Source organism: Uloborus diversus, chromosome 6 (genome assembly GCF_026930045.1).
Source record: "Uloborus diversus isolate 005 chromosome 6, Udiv.v.3.1, whole genome shotgun sequence".
Classification (NCBI taxonomy): domain Eukaryota; kingdom Metazoa; phylum Arthropoda; class Arachnida; order Araneae; family Uloboridae; genus Uloborus; species Uloborus diversus.
This window is the reverse complement of record NC_072736.1, coordinates 168,276,611-168,293,626: the sequence shown is the minus strand read 5'-3', so window position 1 is coordinate 168,293,626 and position 17,016 is coordinate 168,276,611. Positions and strand designations below refer to the sequence as shown.

Genomic DNA, 17,016 nt, shown 5'->3' with positions numbered 1-17,016 from the left:
GTCGGATGTCTTTTCATCCATAATCTCATTACTTTTTGCATTGAAAAAAGCGTCCCCTGTAACGCCGAAACACGTGTCTGCAGTAATCTGCGAATTTGTGCTTTTCTGACGTTTATTTCTTACTCTACTGTTCAGCACAAAGGTATTGATTTATCTCGCTTGATCGTTACTTAAATAGTAAAATAGGAAATAACTTCAAATCACACAAATTGCAGATTACTAATTAAAGTGTCTGTAATTATTGTACTGCTAAGCTATCACTCCAACAAGCAACATCAATAAAGTAAACAGTTGGTTTCTCACTTTTGATCTACAGTCGACTCCCACTACAACCAGGGTTGGCCAGATTGAACCCAATTGGGTTGGACCCAATGGTTTTTTTTTGAAAAAACCCATTTAAAAAAACCCACTATTTAGCCCACTTTTGGGTTTTTTTTAATATTCCAAGAAGTTTAAAAAAATTAATTAATTTAAATACTTTTACAATTTAAACTTCTTCTTTATTTGTTCTTCACCACAGCCAATGAACATAAAAAATGAATTTTGAACTTTAATAGTATTTCTTCACTTTTAACAGCATTAAAAAAATACTTCAAAGATTTTAAATAAATGTATTTAACTTTTTTCTTTAACTGGTCAATAAATAACTCAAATTATCTTGACTGAGTCCTGTCCCGTCTGATGTTCTCAACATTTGTCGATTGTACAGAGGAAACTACTCTAGTCGAAAGGCTTTCGTGTGAAATATTTTCTGGAAACCAACACGTCACAAATCTCGATTAAACAAGGTATATTTTTTAGAAATTTACAGGTTTTACGAACGGTCGAACAGAATAAGATGTACAGTATTTTCATTATCTTACAAAAAAGTTTAATATTTGTTACTCTGTACACAGAAATAGAAAAAACAGGCAACATAAAATTCAAAGAAATGTCTTGATTAAGCTGGAATTCAGTAAAAAAAGATTTAAACTACTTGAGGTTCTACAGTAGTTTTGCATAACAAAATGAAATACAATAAAGTAAAATGCAAAAAAAAAAAATGTAGTAATCACAAACAAGCAGATTTTATCACTCGAGAAGTAACTTTGACTTAACTGTTGGTAATCAAGGAAACTAAAAAATCTGAAACTTCACCATTCTTGGGTTTCGTCGTCTTTTTTACTTTTCTTCAGAAAATGCTGAATTTTCCAGCTTTGACAATTTTTTTGCTTTGTCCATATACTTACGCTACAATATGCTACAAGTACCCCACATTTTCCCTAAGAAAAGACAAAAAAAACCCACATTTCTTTTAAAAAACCCAGCTTTAGTTGGGTTTTTTTTGGGTTTTATTTAAAAAAACCCATAAAACCCTGGGTCCATGGGCTTTTTAAAAAAAACCCGGGTTTTTGCCAACCCTGACTACAACGCGATTCGACTTACGCGAAATGGCTATAACGCGATTTTTTTCCCCGGTAAAGAATTTTATTCCAAACGCGAATTCTTCACCTGCAACATGAAAATTTTCCGAAGGGAATCGCGGTTTTTTCGTGAATGGACCTTCATCCCTTAGGCATCACTGAGAGCGGAAGTTCCCACACCGTACTAGTCTGAGCATCGCTTATACAAATAACTACTCCTCATTTTCCATTTATTTTTTTTCATTCGATATGGGGAAAGTTAATGAAATATAATGACACCTAAGAGAGCTATTTCATTTCAAGTTTGTGAAGATAGAAAGAAAAAGAGAAAGTTTCAACAACTATAGTACATTTGTTTTGCTTACTACCGTAGTGGTTTATTTTACATCTTCCTTTCCCATTGATCAATGATTTTGTGCATCGTAGCAGTTTTTTATGTTAAATAAAACGGTTTTTTTTTTAAATACAATAAATAAAAACAATAATGTATAGTTAAGAAATAGTTTTTAACAGTTTGAGGTGGTGTTTATAAGTGTCTTTAATCATATGGGTATGTTGATAAAAGTTTTTACACACACCCTTTTCCACAACGCGAAACTTCAACTTACGCAAAGGGTCTTGGGAACGCATCCCTCGCGTAAGTCGGGACTCGACTGTGTGTATGAAATTATAGAACCGAATGAATAGTACCTCAAAACAAAAAATAACAAGGAACTTGAGCTAATGTCTCTTCATATGCAGTGACAAGTGATCAGATCTGGAGAAGGATCTTTGACACAGCTGGCACTTGAAAGGTTTCTGTCCCGTGTGTTTCCTGTAATGCCGAGTCAGCTCGTCGGACCTAGCGAACTTCCAAGTGCATCCTTCCCAAGTGCATAGGTACGGCTTTTCACCTACAAATTGAAAAACTAAATTGTACTGGAGGAACATGAAAAATTAAGACACTCAAAACTCTATTATTAACTAAAAACTATAAATCACTGAAGGAAACTTTTAGCCATAATTTCTCTATTTTATGCTGCTTCGTTCATACTTTAGTAGTTTTATAGCAGGACTGCAGAATCGGAGTTGGACTGATTTTGGGGTAAAGAAGTCAGAGTCCAAGGCTCTAAAAGTCAATCATTTTCTTTCTGTTTCACTTTCTGTTCTGTTGTTCTTTCAGTTCAATCAAACAAAATTTGGTCCATATGTTGCCATTAACAGGAACAGGTGCTGATTCAATTTTGGTGTCAATAACTCAAACGGGGGTTGAGCTATAGAACGTTTTTTTGTCGTCAATTGTGACTGCTGTATCTCAAGAAATAATGAACGGAATGAAAGAAAAATTTATCGGCTAGTAGCCCTTGGTGCGGGTATAAGAGCTGATTTTATTTTGGTGTCAACAGCTAAAAAGGGGGGTAGCGCAATCGCCCGTTCTTTTTTTCCATTGTGAGTGCCCTATCTCAAGAAGTAATGCTACGTTCTGGTTGAAATTTGGAATATATGTGAATCCATACGTAAACAGGCTTTGGTTCAATTTTGACGCCAATCGCTCCAAGAGGTGTTGATTTTTTTTTTTTTGCGAATAAAAATAGCTTTATTAATGCAACAATAAGAAAGATAAATCGTAATAGATTGTCGTCTGCGTATTTCTCGTGATTTTAATTGTATGGAAATGATCGGAAATATTATCTCAATGATTTAAAATTTTTAACTGTTGCCATCTTATGTTTGTTAACAAATAAAATATTTGTAATTAATTCAAGAAAGGCTTTTAAAATAACTTTCAATTTTCGCTCTTTGTTTTGTTTTTACAATAATTCAGACATTGGGATGGCCGTCAAGTTTTTGCATGTGTAATTTTGTTTTTGTTAGGAATATTGCTTCCTCGTCAAGCATGGGGAGGGATCAGAAAAGAAAAAAAAGAAAAATATAGAAGAAAGTTTCGTGATGGCCACAACATACTAGTTTCTGCTGTGTTAAGCACAGGAGTCGTATCTGAACTTTTTATCAAAATTAGTTTTTGTCACCAGCTGCTTCTAATTTTTATGGTCAACTGTGATTTGGAAATATTTTTTTAAAGACTCTAAAAAAATGGCAACTGAATCAAGTATAGGGGCGTAAAACTTCAAACAGCAATGTCTCATTTTGAGCTCAGCTGCAGATATGACTTTATGCTGAGTATGGCAGTATAGGTGGGGCTACAAAAATACAAATTTTCAGTTTCTGAAAAATTGGTATGTGATAGAAAATTTTGACTTTTTCCTGAAATAATTAGCACCCAAAAATCTATCAGAATTAGCTATTGGTTGGTAACAGAGTTTGTTGATTTAAATCATGTGATTCTTTTTAAAAAATCATCAATTTAAATCAAGTAATTTTTTTAAACAAAATCATTAATTAAAGTTAGTTGATTTTATTTTTAATAATTAATTTTTCATTTTTAGAATGTATTGCTCTAAATTTAACTACACTGCCTTACATAATCTTAACTTCAGCTGGCAAAACTACATAGATCCCTCTGTGTGTGTGTGTGTGTGTGTGCATAACAGATTTTCCTTTTGGCAATATTGCATTTACTACAAGTTTACAGTTTAGAACAAAATAAAAATTTGTAGTTTTTCTTACACATGACTAATATAGTTAAGAGAAGGAATTGTTCAACATATTATTTTACACTAAAAACGTACAAGATTATGGAAACTTTATCTTTAACAAAATCACAACTTATCAAAGATATTTATAAATATTAAAAATTTATTCAATAGTTAGAGAACTTATCCTAATTTTAAGAGTAAGCTGAATGGATTCATTTCTGTTGTATGAAATACATTTGTTAATAAATTTAATCTAATTAATGGCTTACCAATTTTTGAATATTAAAAAAAAAAAACTGATTTAAATAAAAAAAATCCAACTTTTTTTTATTAAAAAAAAATTTTAAAAATCACAAACCCTGGTTTGTAATTATTTTTTTAGTTACAGTCCTGTAATTGGTACAAAAGTAAATTGTACGTATTTAAAACAAAAAACAAACCTGTGTGCGTTCTTTTGTGAGCTTTTAAATGTGAACTTTTGGTGTAGACTTTCTCACAGCCGACAAAATCGCATTTATGCGTTTTTCGCCTGCGTAAGTTTTCAGAATAGATATCCATTCCGTCTTTGATGACATTACTTGGGAGGCCTACATTATCACTGTATCCTTTTTTACTGTTTAATACATGACTGCATCGCAGCATTCTGTCATCTGTGTGATCTATCAGACCCTTCTGGAGCAAATTGTTGAAAAAACTGGGTTCTTTTTCTAACTGGAACATTGCACTGAAAGAAAAGAAAAGAAATGGAAACCATAAATAATGATCAAAAATTCCTGTTAAATAAATACTTTTAAGATGTACTATATTCAGGTTCGAATCTATAAGTTTTGGGCTGCAACAAAATCTGTAGGGCCCCTCCCCGGAGGCCAGCAGTGTATATTCGTAACCCAATAAGTCTTATAGTGCTATTTTATTTATTTATTTTTTATTTTTTCCAATTTCTTGGGCCATTGGCCTCTTAACCCCTAAACAATCGGATAATTTTCAAGAAAACAGTCATAAAAGTGTCTATTTTTTTTATTTAAGAAAATTATATAAAAATAAGTTATGAACAACATGTGCATTCATTTTTTCATTTTCAAAATTTTTTAGATTGAAATTTTAAAAAAATTTTAAATTTTATGAAAAGTCAACAAGTAAGCCCAAGCAAGCAGCGAAAATTTAAGAAATACGTCTTTTATACATTAAAAAAATAATTTTATTAATATTTTGTGTTATATAAGCAAAGATAAGTAAATTTTTCTTGTGTGGTAAATTTCAAAGCTTGAGATACAGAGGACCAATGTCACAATCTGGTAAGTTAGAACCAAATTTCCTTTCTTCATCTCTGCAATTACATTTAAAATCTGCAATTACATTTAAAATGGGCTGGTGCTGCCATCTAGTGCATAAAGAGAGAAATAAAACGTATTCCGGGCGAAATAAATGAATTGGTTTGAATAGTTCCGTCGCATTAATAATTGCACACCCCAGCATGGCTCTATCATGGGAGCGAGAAATGGAGGTCGAAACCCCAGCATGGCATAGACACAGGAGGGAGCGGGAAAGGGTTAAGGGAGTGCACCCCCCCCCCAGCTCTGTTTGTATGCAGATCTGGGCCTGACTGTAGTGTATGAGAAGGTAAAAATATTCTTGAAAATAAATAAGTCCTACAAGGAAACCAGGGGCTATGCTATTATGCAAAATGGCTATTTGAGCAACAAGCATTTTGTATAGGTCGTTTTTTTATTTTGCCTTGTTAGGGTTACAAAAAATATTTTACTGGCTGTACCATTAATCAATTCATATCAACTGTAAGCCGGTGTACTAAAGTTTTTAGTTTACATATGAAAAACACATTGATTTAAACTGGCGAAAAATAACTTGCAACTTTGGTATTTTAGAACTTTTAAGATTAAAATATCAATAATCGCATGACATGACTACAACGCTACCATGAATAATGGCATTTTGACATCCATTCTGCAACCTTGAAGAACAACACTTAGGAAAGGGGGTCATGAAAGAAAACAAAATCAGCCAGCTTTGTAACAAAAAAGATTTTGGTGGGAAATAGTTTAAATTTAAAATTTTTCTCCCCAAAAAAATAATAAAAAAAGACTAGTCATTTGTTACGGATAAGAAGTGTATCTACTTTCAACTCCCAATACATTACCAATTCAGAGCACAAATTTCTAACAAAAATTGCAAAACATATATGACTTTTATTGAACGGGGGGGGGGGGGGGAAGCATGGCTTCTCCTTTACGTTAGAAAATACAGTAAAACCCCTCCTAACGGACACCCCTCTTATGCGGACAATTTTTAATTCTCCGATTCCAAGGAAAATAACATTATTAAACCCCTCTCCTGCAGACACCCCTCTAGTGAGGACAAAAAAATTTGTCCTGTTAGTGTCCGCATTAGAGGGATTTTACTGTATAAGGGAACTCCATTAACCTAATAATGTGTGTATTTATTATAAAGTTTTTATTGCCATGAAATTAAAAATAAACCACTTCTAAAACAGCACAAAGGGTGTCTGAATCAAATGTACTGAGTTAGAACAGTCGATTAAAAAAAAAAAAATTAAGTGCTGCAAGGGGTGGGGCAAGTTTGGCAGCTGAGTTCTTGGAGGTTTGATGATTTTTTTTTTTTTTTTTGAGCAATCACGATTGCTTATTGTTCTTATTTGAGGGTCCTTGGCGTTGTGGTTCCTTTTTCAGCTTAAACCAGGGGCCTCTGCAGCAAAACCGCCCACCAGCTTCTCTGGTCCTGAGCATTGTCCCCACGGAATCCCTTCTCCTGGTCAAATCATCCATGTCCTGCACACATGCATGCTTACACAGATACATGCTCACACACTCACTTACACGTGCCGTTACACTCATACACACAAGCCTAAGTGCATACACACAGGTCTACACACACACACAACTCTACACATGCATGCATGCTAGCCTACACACACACATCTATACACACGTAACCGCCCAGGAACAGGGGCAAGCTTGGGGGGACAGGAACCATTTCCAGAAAAAATAACTCCAATGAGTAAGGTCCTGTCGCAACTCGTGATTGCGAAAAATATAATTTGAATTCAAAATTTCAGAATTCAAATAATTTTTTTTTTTTTTTTTTTTTTTTTTTGTCACTGAAGCACCTACACTTTTCATAAGGGGACAAAGGGGAAAATGGCATCGCAGAAAGAGAAAGTAAAAATCAGTGGCGTAGCCAGGAAAAAATATCAGAGATTGATATGGTAAGTTTTAATCCTTCCCTATGGTCAAAAAGGGGAAAATTTTAAGTTTCCGAAGGGGACTCCGACTTTTGAGTATCCCTAAACTGAAACTGAAAGTTCTGTACGCCTCTGGCACAAATTGATCTCTGGTATGCAGAATAAAAATCAGTAATAACAGCATAAAGAATGTTTTAACAGTGTATGAAGAGCATTAACTGTTCTGATAAGAGCATTAAAAAGTGGTACAATACTTTTCTCTAAACAGGAAGTGTCCAGAAAAGGCTACTAAAGGAGCTCAGGGATACTAGAGGCTACCATGGGCGCCCATATGGGGGGGGGACAAGTGAGGGCTCAAGCCTGCCTTTAGAAGTTAGAATTTCCTTGCTTTAAGTACTTTTTTTCTTTGCAAAAATGTAAAAACATTTCTTCTCTAGCCTTTAATAAAGAAGTCATCCAAAATGTCAAATTTTGATAACTCAAATCTGTACTGAAATCGGTTAGTATGGAAAAAATCTCTCTCAGCCCCCCCCCCCCCCCCCCCCGGTCCATAAAATTTTACATACGGGCGGCCCTGGTGGCTACTAAGCTGAAGCTCACGTGGAAGTGTACTGGTATTTTACAATTTCCATATACTTTTAAACTCTCGGTTAAATATAGTGACGCCTGCTGGACATTTTGGAGTTCTTAAAGTAGCTGAAAGGAGAAAAATTTACTTACATAGAAGCTTCTTTTATCCTTTGAAGAGATAATAAGGTAGTTTCGGTTTTTTCTATTATTTCTTCATCTGAATTGAAATCTAAATAGAATAAAATCAAATGTCATTTACACAATAATTATATCATTATTTATTTAATAGTGAAGTTTGAAACATTACTTAACCATTTATCCGCGTAAAACTGAAACTCATCTACGTAAAATAAAATAAAGGTGTCAAATCTTAAACCGCATATAATCGAAACCGCCAAAAATAAACCTGCATAAAACACAGGTCTATTGTATTAAAAAATTTCACATCGTTTCATCACAAAGAATTGTTCACTGTCTTCTGTTTCAAATGCGTGTACCGTTTGAATGAAGCATGGCCTTACAAATGCTTTATCATTCAAAGATCAAAATGGAGAACAAATGTTTAGTGTATTTGTGTCTTTGCAATCTAATTTAAAAGCATATCTGTGAACTAAAAAATGTTATAAAGGCAACAAATTTGATCCAGATGATCTGGGACCGTAATAAACGAGATTCTAATTCGCAAAAAAATATCAAGCCGTGATTGGAAGTAGCACGACATACCTTTGTTTAACCTCAGGTCAACACATGAGAAGCTATCTGCCGTCGAAGAGGGTGAAGAAGGAATCGTTGGTGAGGCAGGGAGACTGGCTGGTGAAGATGCAGGCGACAGTGAGCAACGACTTTTGTTCACAGTGAGATCCACTGGTTCCAATTGTGTGGGAGCACGTTCAACCTGAAAAGGGGAAAAGGTTATTTTTTCCCAATAGGAAATTTGAATCTTGTTCATTAATAATAATAATAAAAAAAATGTTCCAACCATCAGAGTTGAACATTCAAAATTAAAATCATCTAGTTATAGCCATAAGCAGGGACATAAATACCAAGTCATTTTAAAATGGGCAAGACCCCCCCCCCCCCCCCCCCCCCGGCCTAAAGCAATAAAAAAAAATCCTCAATAAACTTTATATCAACACCACATATTAACTTCAATATTCATCCATCCCCCCCCCCCTTCAACTGAGGTAGTAAATGTTTCGGTTTTAAAGGTTTGAATCTTCGGTTTAAGCTTGATTTACAATCATTTCACTTTTTACTAATAATATTCATCCCCCCCCCCTTCAACTGAGGTAGTAAATGTTTCGGTTTTAAAGGTTTGAATCTTCGGTTTAAGCTTGATTTACAATCATTTCACTTTTTACGATAAAATATCCAGATAATTCTGAAATATCTCACAGACATTAATATGAAAGAAGGGTTTTGAACATATTCCATTGCTTTTATTGTAATAATTTCAAATGGATTTGTTGAATAATATCAGGGTTCAGAATCTTTGTGGTCTGAACCAAAATGAATAGATTATACTGCACAGCAAAAAACACTGATTAAACGGTTTTTACTACTCGGGGGAGTAGTAGTTTAATTAAGGGGAAATATATTTGGTCATATACTTTGACAATTTAGTGCCAATAAAGTGGCCTAAAAGGCACAAACCCCGTCAGTCCCCTCTAGTTACATCCTCGGAAATAAGTAAGGATATTCAATAACCAATGGCAAAAAAATCTAGAAGTATAAAAAGTTCTAATGATTAGAATTAGGATGCAAATATTTCTTTTAATCAGAAAAAATCAGTGCACTCATAAGGTTGTAGCTTGCAATAACAAATTGTTGGTCTGGTGATTCATTATTTAAGTTCCATTATTCACTATTTCTTAATAATTTATAAATTAGCTATTAAAAAAAAAAGTTTAATTCTATTACTTTAATTTTCCTTCTCAATAGAATGTGTCAAGAACAAATTGTTTTCTTACCTCATCATCATCTCTTACCAGGCAAACATTATTAGACATGGGTAACACACCTGAACAGATTTATGGTGAGGAATACAGGCACATTGTCCTGCCCTCCCCCCAAGAATCAGAGGGGTTATCTAGGGGGTAAACCCTAGAAAGGGCCACTTTTTAAGTTCCAAGTACCATTCTAAAACTTTTCATTAAAAAAAAAGTTGCTTTGTGTTTTAGCACAGATAATATCTGCCCTCCCCCCTCCCCCCTCAAGTGAAGGAACTAATTGTCCACAATATACAGGAGTGTGATGCTTCTGACCGTGGAGCTAATTTGAAATTCAAATATGCACTAGCACATAGCTCCTTTGAAAAAAAGCATGCACACATGTTTATTTTATACAAATGCAAAAGTGACAATCAGCAATAGGCTCTGGGCCCAGCTAGACCGGTCCTAGTCAATTTACAATCCCCAGTGAAGATCAATGGCCCTCTTGAAACTATCGACTCCCTTGCTCATTACCACCTCTTCCAGTAAGCTGTTCCAAGGTTCCACTACCCTGCTAAAATAATAATTTTTCCTAATATCCATGTTAGCCTGAGATTTAAATAGCTTAAAACGGTATCCGGACGTAATCCCGACAGCCGAAATCTCGACGAGCCAGAATCCCGACGGGGCCGAAATCCCGACAAACCAAAATCCCGACTGGGTCGAAATCCCGACAGACCAAAATCCCGACAGGGTCGAAATCTCGACAGACCAAAATCCCGTCAGGGTCGAAATCCCAACAAGCCAGAATCCCGACAGGGTCAAATTCCCGACAAATCAAAATCCCGACAAAACGAAGTAACGACTGTCCAATATCCAGGGCAGTAGAAATCGGAGTCGGGCTGGTTTTGGGGTTGAGGAGTCGGAGTCTGTAGTCGAAGGTTTAAAATTTCAAGAGTCGGAGTAGGTCATTTTCTGTCAAAGTACACAACTCTGAAAGTGCTGGTGGAGTCGCGGACTGGTTTTGGAGTAAAAGAGTCGGAGTCGAAGGCTCTCCAACTCCGCAACCCTGCAAAAATCCCAATAGGGTCAAAATCCCAATAAGGCCTAGCAGCCAATCAACTAGTATAAATTTTCACTACAAAAATTTCGAAAGAATGCTAATTCAGTTTTTACTTCCTTTTACAAAAAATGAAGTATTGTATTCGCAAAAAAAATTTCACTCCAAAATCGACCTTAATTTCCATTTTTTTTATCCCCAAATGAATGTTGAGTTTTTTTTTTCCACCCGACCACACGTGGATACATGCATAGGAACGTATAGACACCCGAAACATCCATTTTGACGATCCCCGAGTTCATTACAACGAGTTTTCTCGTGACGTCCGTATGTATGTGTGTATGTATCTCGCATAACTCAAAAAAATAATGTCTTAGAAAGTTGAAATTTGGTACGTAGACTCCTAGTGGGGTTAAGTTGTGCACCTTCCCTTTTGGTTGCTTCGGGATGTTCCTACAGGTTTTTTTTACACCTTTTTGGAGGGAAATCATTGTTAATTTCAATGCTAACTTAAGTGGTGTTATAATTTGTCAAAAACATGGAGATATATCGCCAAGCTTTCAGCCGCAGAGTTTGTCGCCAACTTGGCGACAAATCTGGCGATTTTTTTTTTTTTTTTCCAAATTTGGTTTTATTTTGGCCACTATTGGCAATATTCAGAGAGTTGACCATTAAAGTAGGTTAAAATGTCCAATTTTGGAAAAATCAATCTGTATAAGCGTTTTTTTGCTTCGGTTCGCAACAAAAAATATTTAAAGTGTTTCTTTGCATAATCCAAGGCACTACTGTCATTAAATTGACGTAAAAAGGTAGTCATGTGATGCACACATCAGCTAGTTATTTTATGTCCCGGGTATTTACATTACAAAGAAAACGAGCTGATGTGTGCATCACATGACTTCCTTTTACACCAATTTAATGTTATTTCTCCATTATTGCAGTTTTAATGTGATTCAAGAGTTAACTCTTTAAATATCACCAACAATGGTCACATTGAAACCAGATTTTTAAAAAATCGCCAAGTTGGCGTCAAAACTTGGCAACCAAAAGACTGGCGATAAATCGCAAAGTGTCCTCCAAATTATAACACCACTTGAGTTTGCATCGAAATTAACAATGAATTCCCCCCAAAAAGGTGCAAAAGACCCCTTTAGAATCACCCGAACGCAACCAAAAAGAGAGGTGCACAACTAGACCCCACTAGGAGTCTACGTACCAAATTTCAACTTTCTAGGACATACCGTTCTTGAGTTATGTGACATACATACACACATACGCACATACATACGTACATACAGACGTCACGAGAAAACTCGCTGTTATTAACTCGGGAAACTTCAAAATGGATACTTCGGGCGTCTATACGTTCTTAGGTACATATGTAATACTTTGCTAGTTTAATTTTTTTTTTTTTTTTAAAGCTTGCTCATATTCTCTTTATTTTTTTCTCCTGGCTGATCTTGAGGCGAACTAAGAAAAATTTTAAATTTAATTTATTTTTCATTGCTTATTTAATCACGCTAATTATGACTCTCGCAAAATGATTTTAAAAAATCAACTTAAAACAGAAATAGGGCCAGTTTAAATAAATTTGCACCTGTACGCTGAATTTTGTCTGACACCTTGCCTTACTTCTTGAGATAATAGCAGTCATAGTAAACGAGAAAGAATATCTGTCTGCGCCATCTCTTTGAAAGGATAAACACCAATAAAATAAAATAAAATTAAATTAATTTGAATTCTGAAATTTTGAATTCCAATTATGTTTTTCGCAATCACAAACTGAGACAGGACCCTACTCATTACAGTTATTGTTTCTAGAAACGGCTTCTGCCCCCCCCCCCAAACCTCCCTCTCCTCCTGGGCGGTTACGTGTGCATAGTTGTGTGCGTGCGTAGACCTGTGTGTATGCACGTAGGCGTGTGTGTGAATGTGCGTGTGTGTAGGACATGGACGCCTCCGATCAGGAGAAGCGGATAACTCAAAACCGGAGCAGACGCGCCGCGCCGCCAGCAGAGGACGGTGGGCGGTGGTGCTGCAGAGGCTTCTGATCCAAGTTGAAAAAGGCACGGACACCAAAAAAGGTCAAATGAGAACAATAAGCAATCGTGATTGCTCAAAAAAATCAGCACCTTGTGCTTTACAAGGTCTGCAGACCAAATTTTGTCTGAATCCTTGCATTACTTCTCGAGACATGGCAGTCACAAATAATGAGAGAAAAACGTTCGACTGCTCCGCCCTCCTGAAGCTATAGGCACCAAATCGAATCATCTGTACCTTATAGGGTCTACCCTTTTTCTAAATCCGTCAATCACTTCTTGAGACGCATGACATAGAAAACGTCGCACTCCACCCTCTTGGAGAAAATGGAACCAAAAGACCATTCAGCACCAAATCACATGTGATTCCATGCTTGTACCAAATGTCATTTGAATTCATATTGAACACTGTTTTGAAATAAAGAGATCACAAAAATAGTAATGTGTAATATGCAAACTATACATGTAATACGTGTAATATTACATATATGTAATATGTGTATATATATATATATATATGTAATAAGTGTATATATGTATGTAATATGTATAAAAGAATTGAACATTTTAAGTAATATGTAAACTTATATTAAAAACTGAACATGTGTCGAGGACGTGGCGCCCGCCGAAAGCGGCAAGTATTTAGTTAAAAATTGTCTTTTATTAAGCAAAATTGAGTGTTTCTATTTAGATTTTGTTATCGGGATTCTCGAGCTTGTAGAGATTTTGATGATGTCGGGATTCTGGCTTATCGGGATTTTGACTATGTCGGGATTCTGGCCAGTCGGGATTTTGACCTTGTCGGGATCCTGGTTTGTCGGGATTTTGACCCTGTCGGGATTCTGGCTTGTCGGGATTTTGACCATGTCGGGATTTCGACCCTGTCGGGATTCTGGCTTGTCGGGATTTCGACCCTGTCGGGATTCTGGATAGTCGGGATTTCGGCCCTGTCGGGATATCAGGCAGTCGGGATACCGTCTGTCGGGATTCTGCCTTGTCGAGGTTTGGGCTGTCGGGATTTCGACCCAGACCCCTTAAAACAATGACCTCTTGTCCTGTTTTCAGTGCTAAACTTCAGCCCCGTAGCATCTCTCATTTTAATGAATTTAAACAACTGAATCATGTCCCCTCGGTCTCTTCTTTGCTCAAGACTGCACATTTTTAGCATTCTAGGCCTGGAATCGTAGTCTAAGTGAGAAAATCCATTTATTAGCCTTGTAGCCTGCCTTTGAACCCTTTCCAATACATTAATATCTTTCTTAAGATAAGGAGACCAAAACTGAACAGCATACTCCAAATGAGGTCTTACCAAACTTCTATTAAAGGGCAGAAGAACTTCCTTAGATTTGTTTGAGATAGATCTGAAAATGTTTTAGTTGTAAAAGTTAAACTATAAAAATGAATTTACCTCCTCTGAGTTCATAATACATGTAACAGGTGGAAACCTAAGCAGAGGCACATATGTAGGAAATGCTGGAGATGATCTTCCAAAATCATAAGGAACCATAAACCTATCACACTGCAAGGAAGAAAAAAATCATTTTACAAACATGGACAATATTGTTCAATTTTTAATCATTTTTGTCACAAGGACTAAGAACTGTGTCCTGGTGTTTTTAAAATACACTGAAAAAGCACTTATTTATAAACTTGCTGAGTTTGAAAATTAGAAATTCAATTATTGAAAAGAACTAAGTATGAAAATAATGAATACACGTAACAAGCGATTTAATTTTATTATATTTTTTTGATTTGCTTGTATTAACAGGGGTGCCCACCTGGGGGGGGGGGGGGGGGTCATGGCGCAGACTGCACCATTGAAATTTTTAGGGGGGATGTTTTGAGGAGGATTTTTTTCATTTTTATACGGGACTTGTCTTTTTTGGGGACGGGGGTCTTTGTGATATTTAGGGGGTGGCCCTTGCTCTTAGAGGGGTGGGCACCCCTGGTATAAATATAAGCTATAAAATAATGTGAAGTTAAAAATTGAGAAAAAAATATTCTAAAGAAAGGAAAGTTGTAAACAATTTTCCAAAAACTAAAATTCACTCCCCTCCCCCCCCCCCAATCACAGCTTAGGTTAGCGTTCATCATTTACATAAATCTATCATCTTTTCAGCAATTTAAATAAAAGTAACAGCAAGAAAAGAATAACAGGAAATAAGAAAAGAAAAATTACATTCCTGTAAATAGTATTTATATAAATATTTATATGCATCATAAATAAATGAATATTCAATAATTTTCATTGGTCTCCTTTTAATACAAACAAAAACACCTTATAAAACATGTACATTAAACAAAGCAATTTAATGCATGTTTTATAGGAATTATATTGAAACACAAGGAACAAATTTTGTCTTTTTTACACATATTTGAGACTTTGGAACAACTGATCTTCCTAAATTTTTAAGAGACCACGCATTTGCATCAAAATTTATGTGTGTAGCTGAACTTATAATCCTAAATTCTACATATGCAACCAAACATCAGAAATAGTCATGCAAGTTTTTTTTTTTTAAATTAAACTTACATCTGTAAAAAAGCATCCATTTTCTACCAATTTGAACATAATGTACATATTTGGCAAGTAAGCAGCTCGATTTTTTCATGAAAAGCAAAGAATGGATGTAAGCATGAAATAAAGACCAGGATTTTAAAAGAACACAGGATTTAACAAGAACACGTGGTACTTGTTTACCTTTGTTTTGCAAATTAAAAATTACCACGGCGGAGTATGCAACAGCTCAAGGTTGTATTTCTCGACGCTGCAAATGTTTCTTTAGCGAGGATTTTGATCAACAAGCAAAGCAGCAGTAGCTGCAGCCCAAAGAAAAATTGACTGTCAGCACAAACTAAAGACGGTGAATTCAAAATTTAAAAAAAAACAAGAGGCACATATTTACCTTTGTTTTGCAACTAAATATTACCACGGAGGAATATGCAACAGCTCAAGGCTGTGGCACCGCAAAATGTTTCTTTAGCGAGGATTTTGATCAACAGGCAAAGCAGCAACAGCTGCTGCCCAGCGCCGACCCCTCCCAAGCATAAAAAAGAAAAAGGGGGAAATCTTTAGTTCAAAGAGTCGGGCATTGTGAGAAATGGAGAGGGAGGGATGAATAGCGTGGGGCCCCCCGGGGGGCCTGCCACTTTCGTGTCTGCCCCAGGGCTGTCGGGTGCCACGCCCGTGGTGCGCATAATCTTCTCCCTCGATTATGGCAGCAAGAAGTGTATCTCGTCTAATTAGACGAGGTTTGGAACAAACGAAGGGAATCAAAGCGTGTCTTCCTGCCAAGTGTATTGACACCGAACGACCAGTCGCCCGAAAACACTTCTGATAACGAATTTTCCCCAAAGGGGAAATCATTTCTTGCAAAGGGTTTTTCGTGGAAATGTTTTGTTTCAAGCATAAGAGAGTGATATTTCATGACTCATGACCCCCCCCCCTCTTCCAGGGGGTTCCCTGAATTAAGTTCCCTGAACTTAATATTATTATTTATGTTTTTGGAGTGTAGAAATTCTCAATTTGCCGAACTTCAAATTTCGTCGAATGATGATGATTTTGCCAATTAACGTTCATTTCAAGGCAGAATGAGCAAAGATAGAATTATGAATTTACAGCATTTGAAACTTTTCAAATAATACAGGTTTTCGAGATATTCCATTGATTAAAGTTCTCAGTTTAAAAGCGTTTAAAAAAACTTTTTTTTGAACCAGATACTTGTTATTATTAATAATCATCATAGAATATCAGTAATCAATACTACAATAAATAGCATCAGTTAAACGATCGAATTTCTCTCTGATAATCTGAAAGTGAAAGTTAAAATATTAATAGTAACAAAAGATTAAACGTAAAAATTTCTGAAAACATCACAAAAAAATAAAAATCTAAACCGTTCAAAATTTGCAAAACAAGCACATATATTTTTTTATTTAATTAAAATAACTATTCGCAGCTCCAGAGCTCGAATACGCTACCTTGCGGAGATTAACAATACTAAAGAAAAAGGTAAAACATTCCGTTCCACGTGTTTTCATTGCAGAAAATTACAGGCTTCAGAGACTTTGTGGTGTAATGTAATTTCAGAGGAATAGAAAAGAAAGTTTCCCACAAACACGATGAAATATTACTATCATTCATTAAGCTTCAAAGTAAGTTATAAGTTACTGCATCTGTTTGTTTTACCTTTTTCATCCGCCATTAGACAGTGGCTGCA

General features: G+C 35.7%; 1 protein-coding gene across 2 annotated transcripts in view; it reads right to left on the bottom strand.

The window, feature by feature from the left end:
• The window catches only part of LOC129225203 (Krueppel-like factor 7), a 78,672-nt gene that overhangs the window by 22,760 nt on the left and 38,896 nt on the right, over window positions 1-17,016 (bottom strand). The window contains exons 2-6 of one of the 2 annotated variants that reach the window (XM_054859768.1): window positions 14,205-14,315; window positions 8,490-8,661; window positions 7,917-7,995; window positions 4,420-4,703; window positions 2,094-2,296 (exon numbers count right to left, since the gene is read on the bottom strand). In XM_054859768.1, the coding sequence (XP_054715743.1) occupies window positions 2,124-2,296; window positions 4,420-4,703; window positions 7,917-7,995; window positions 8,490-8,661; window positions 14,205-14,315 (819 nt within the window). In that variant the 3' untranslated portion in view covers window positions 2,094-2,123. The remainder of the gene's footprint in view (window positions 1-2,093; window positions 2,297-4,419; window positions 4,704-7,916; window positions 7,996-8,489; window positions 8,662-14,204; window positions 14,316-17,016) is intronic. The other variant, XM_054859770.1, reaches the window with a different exon arrangement.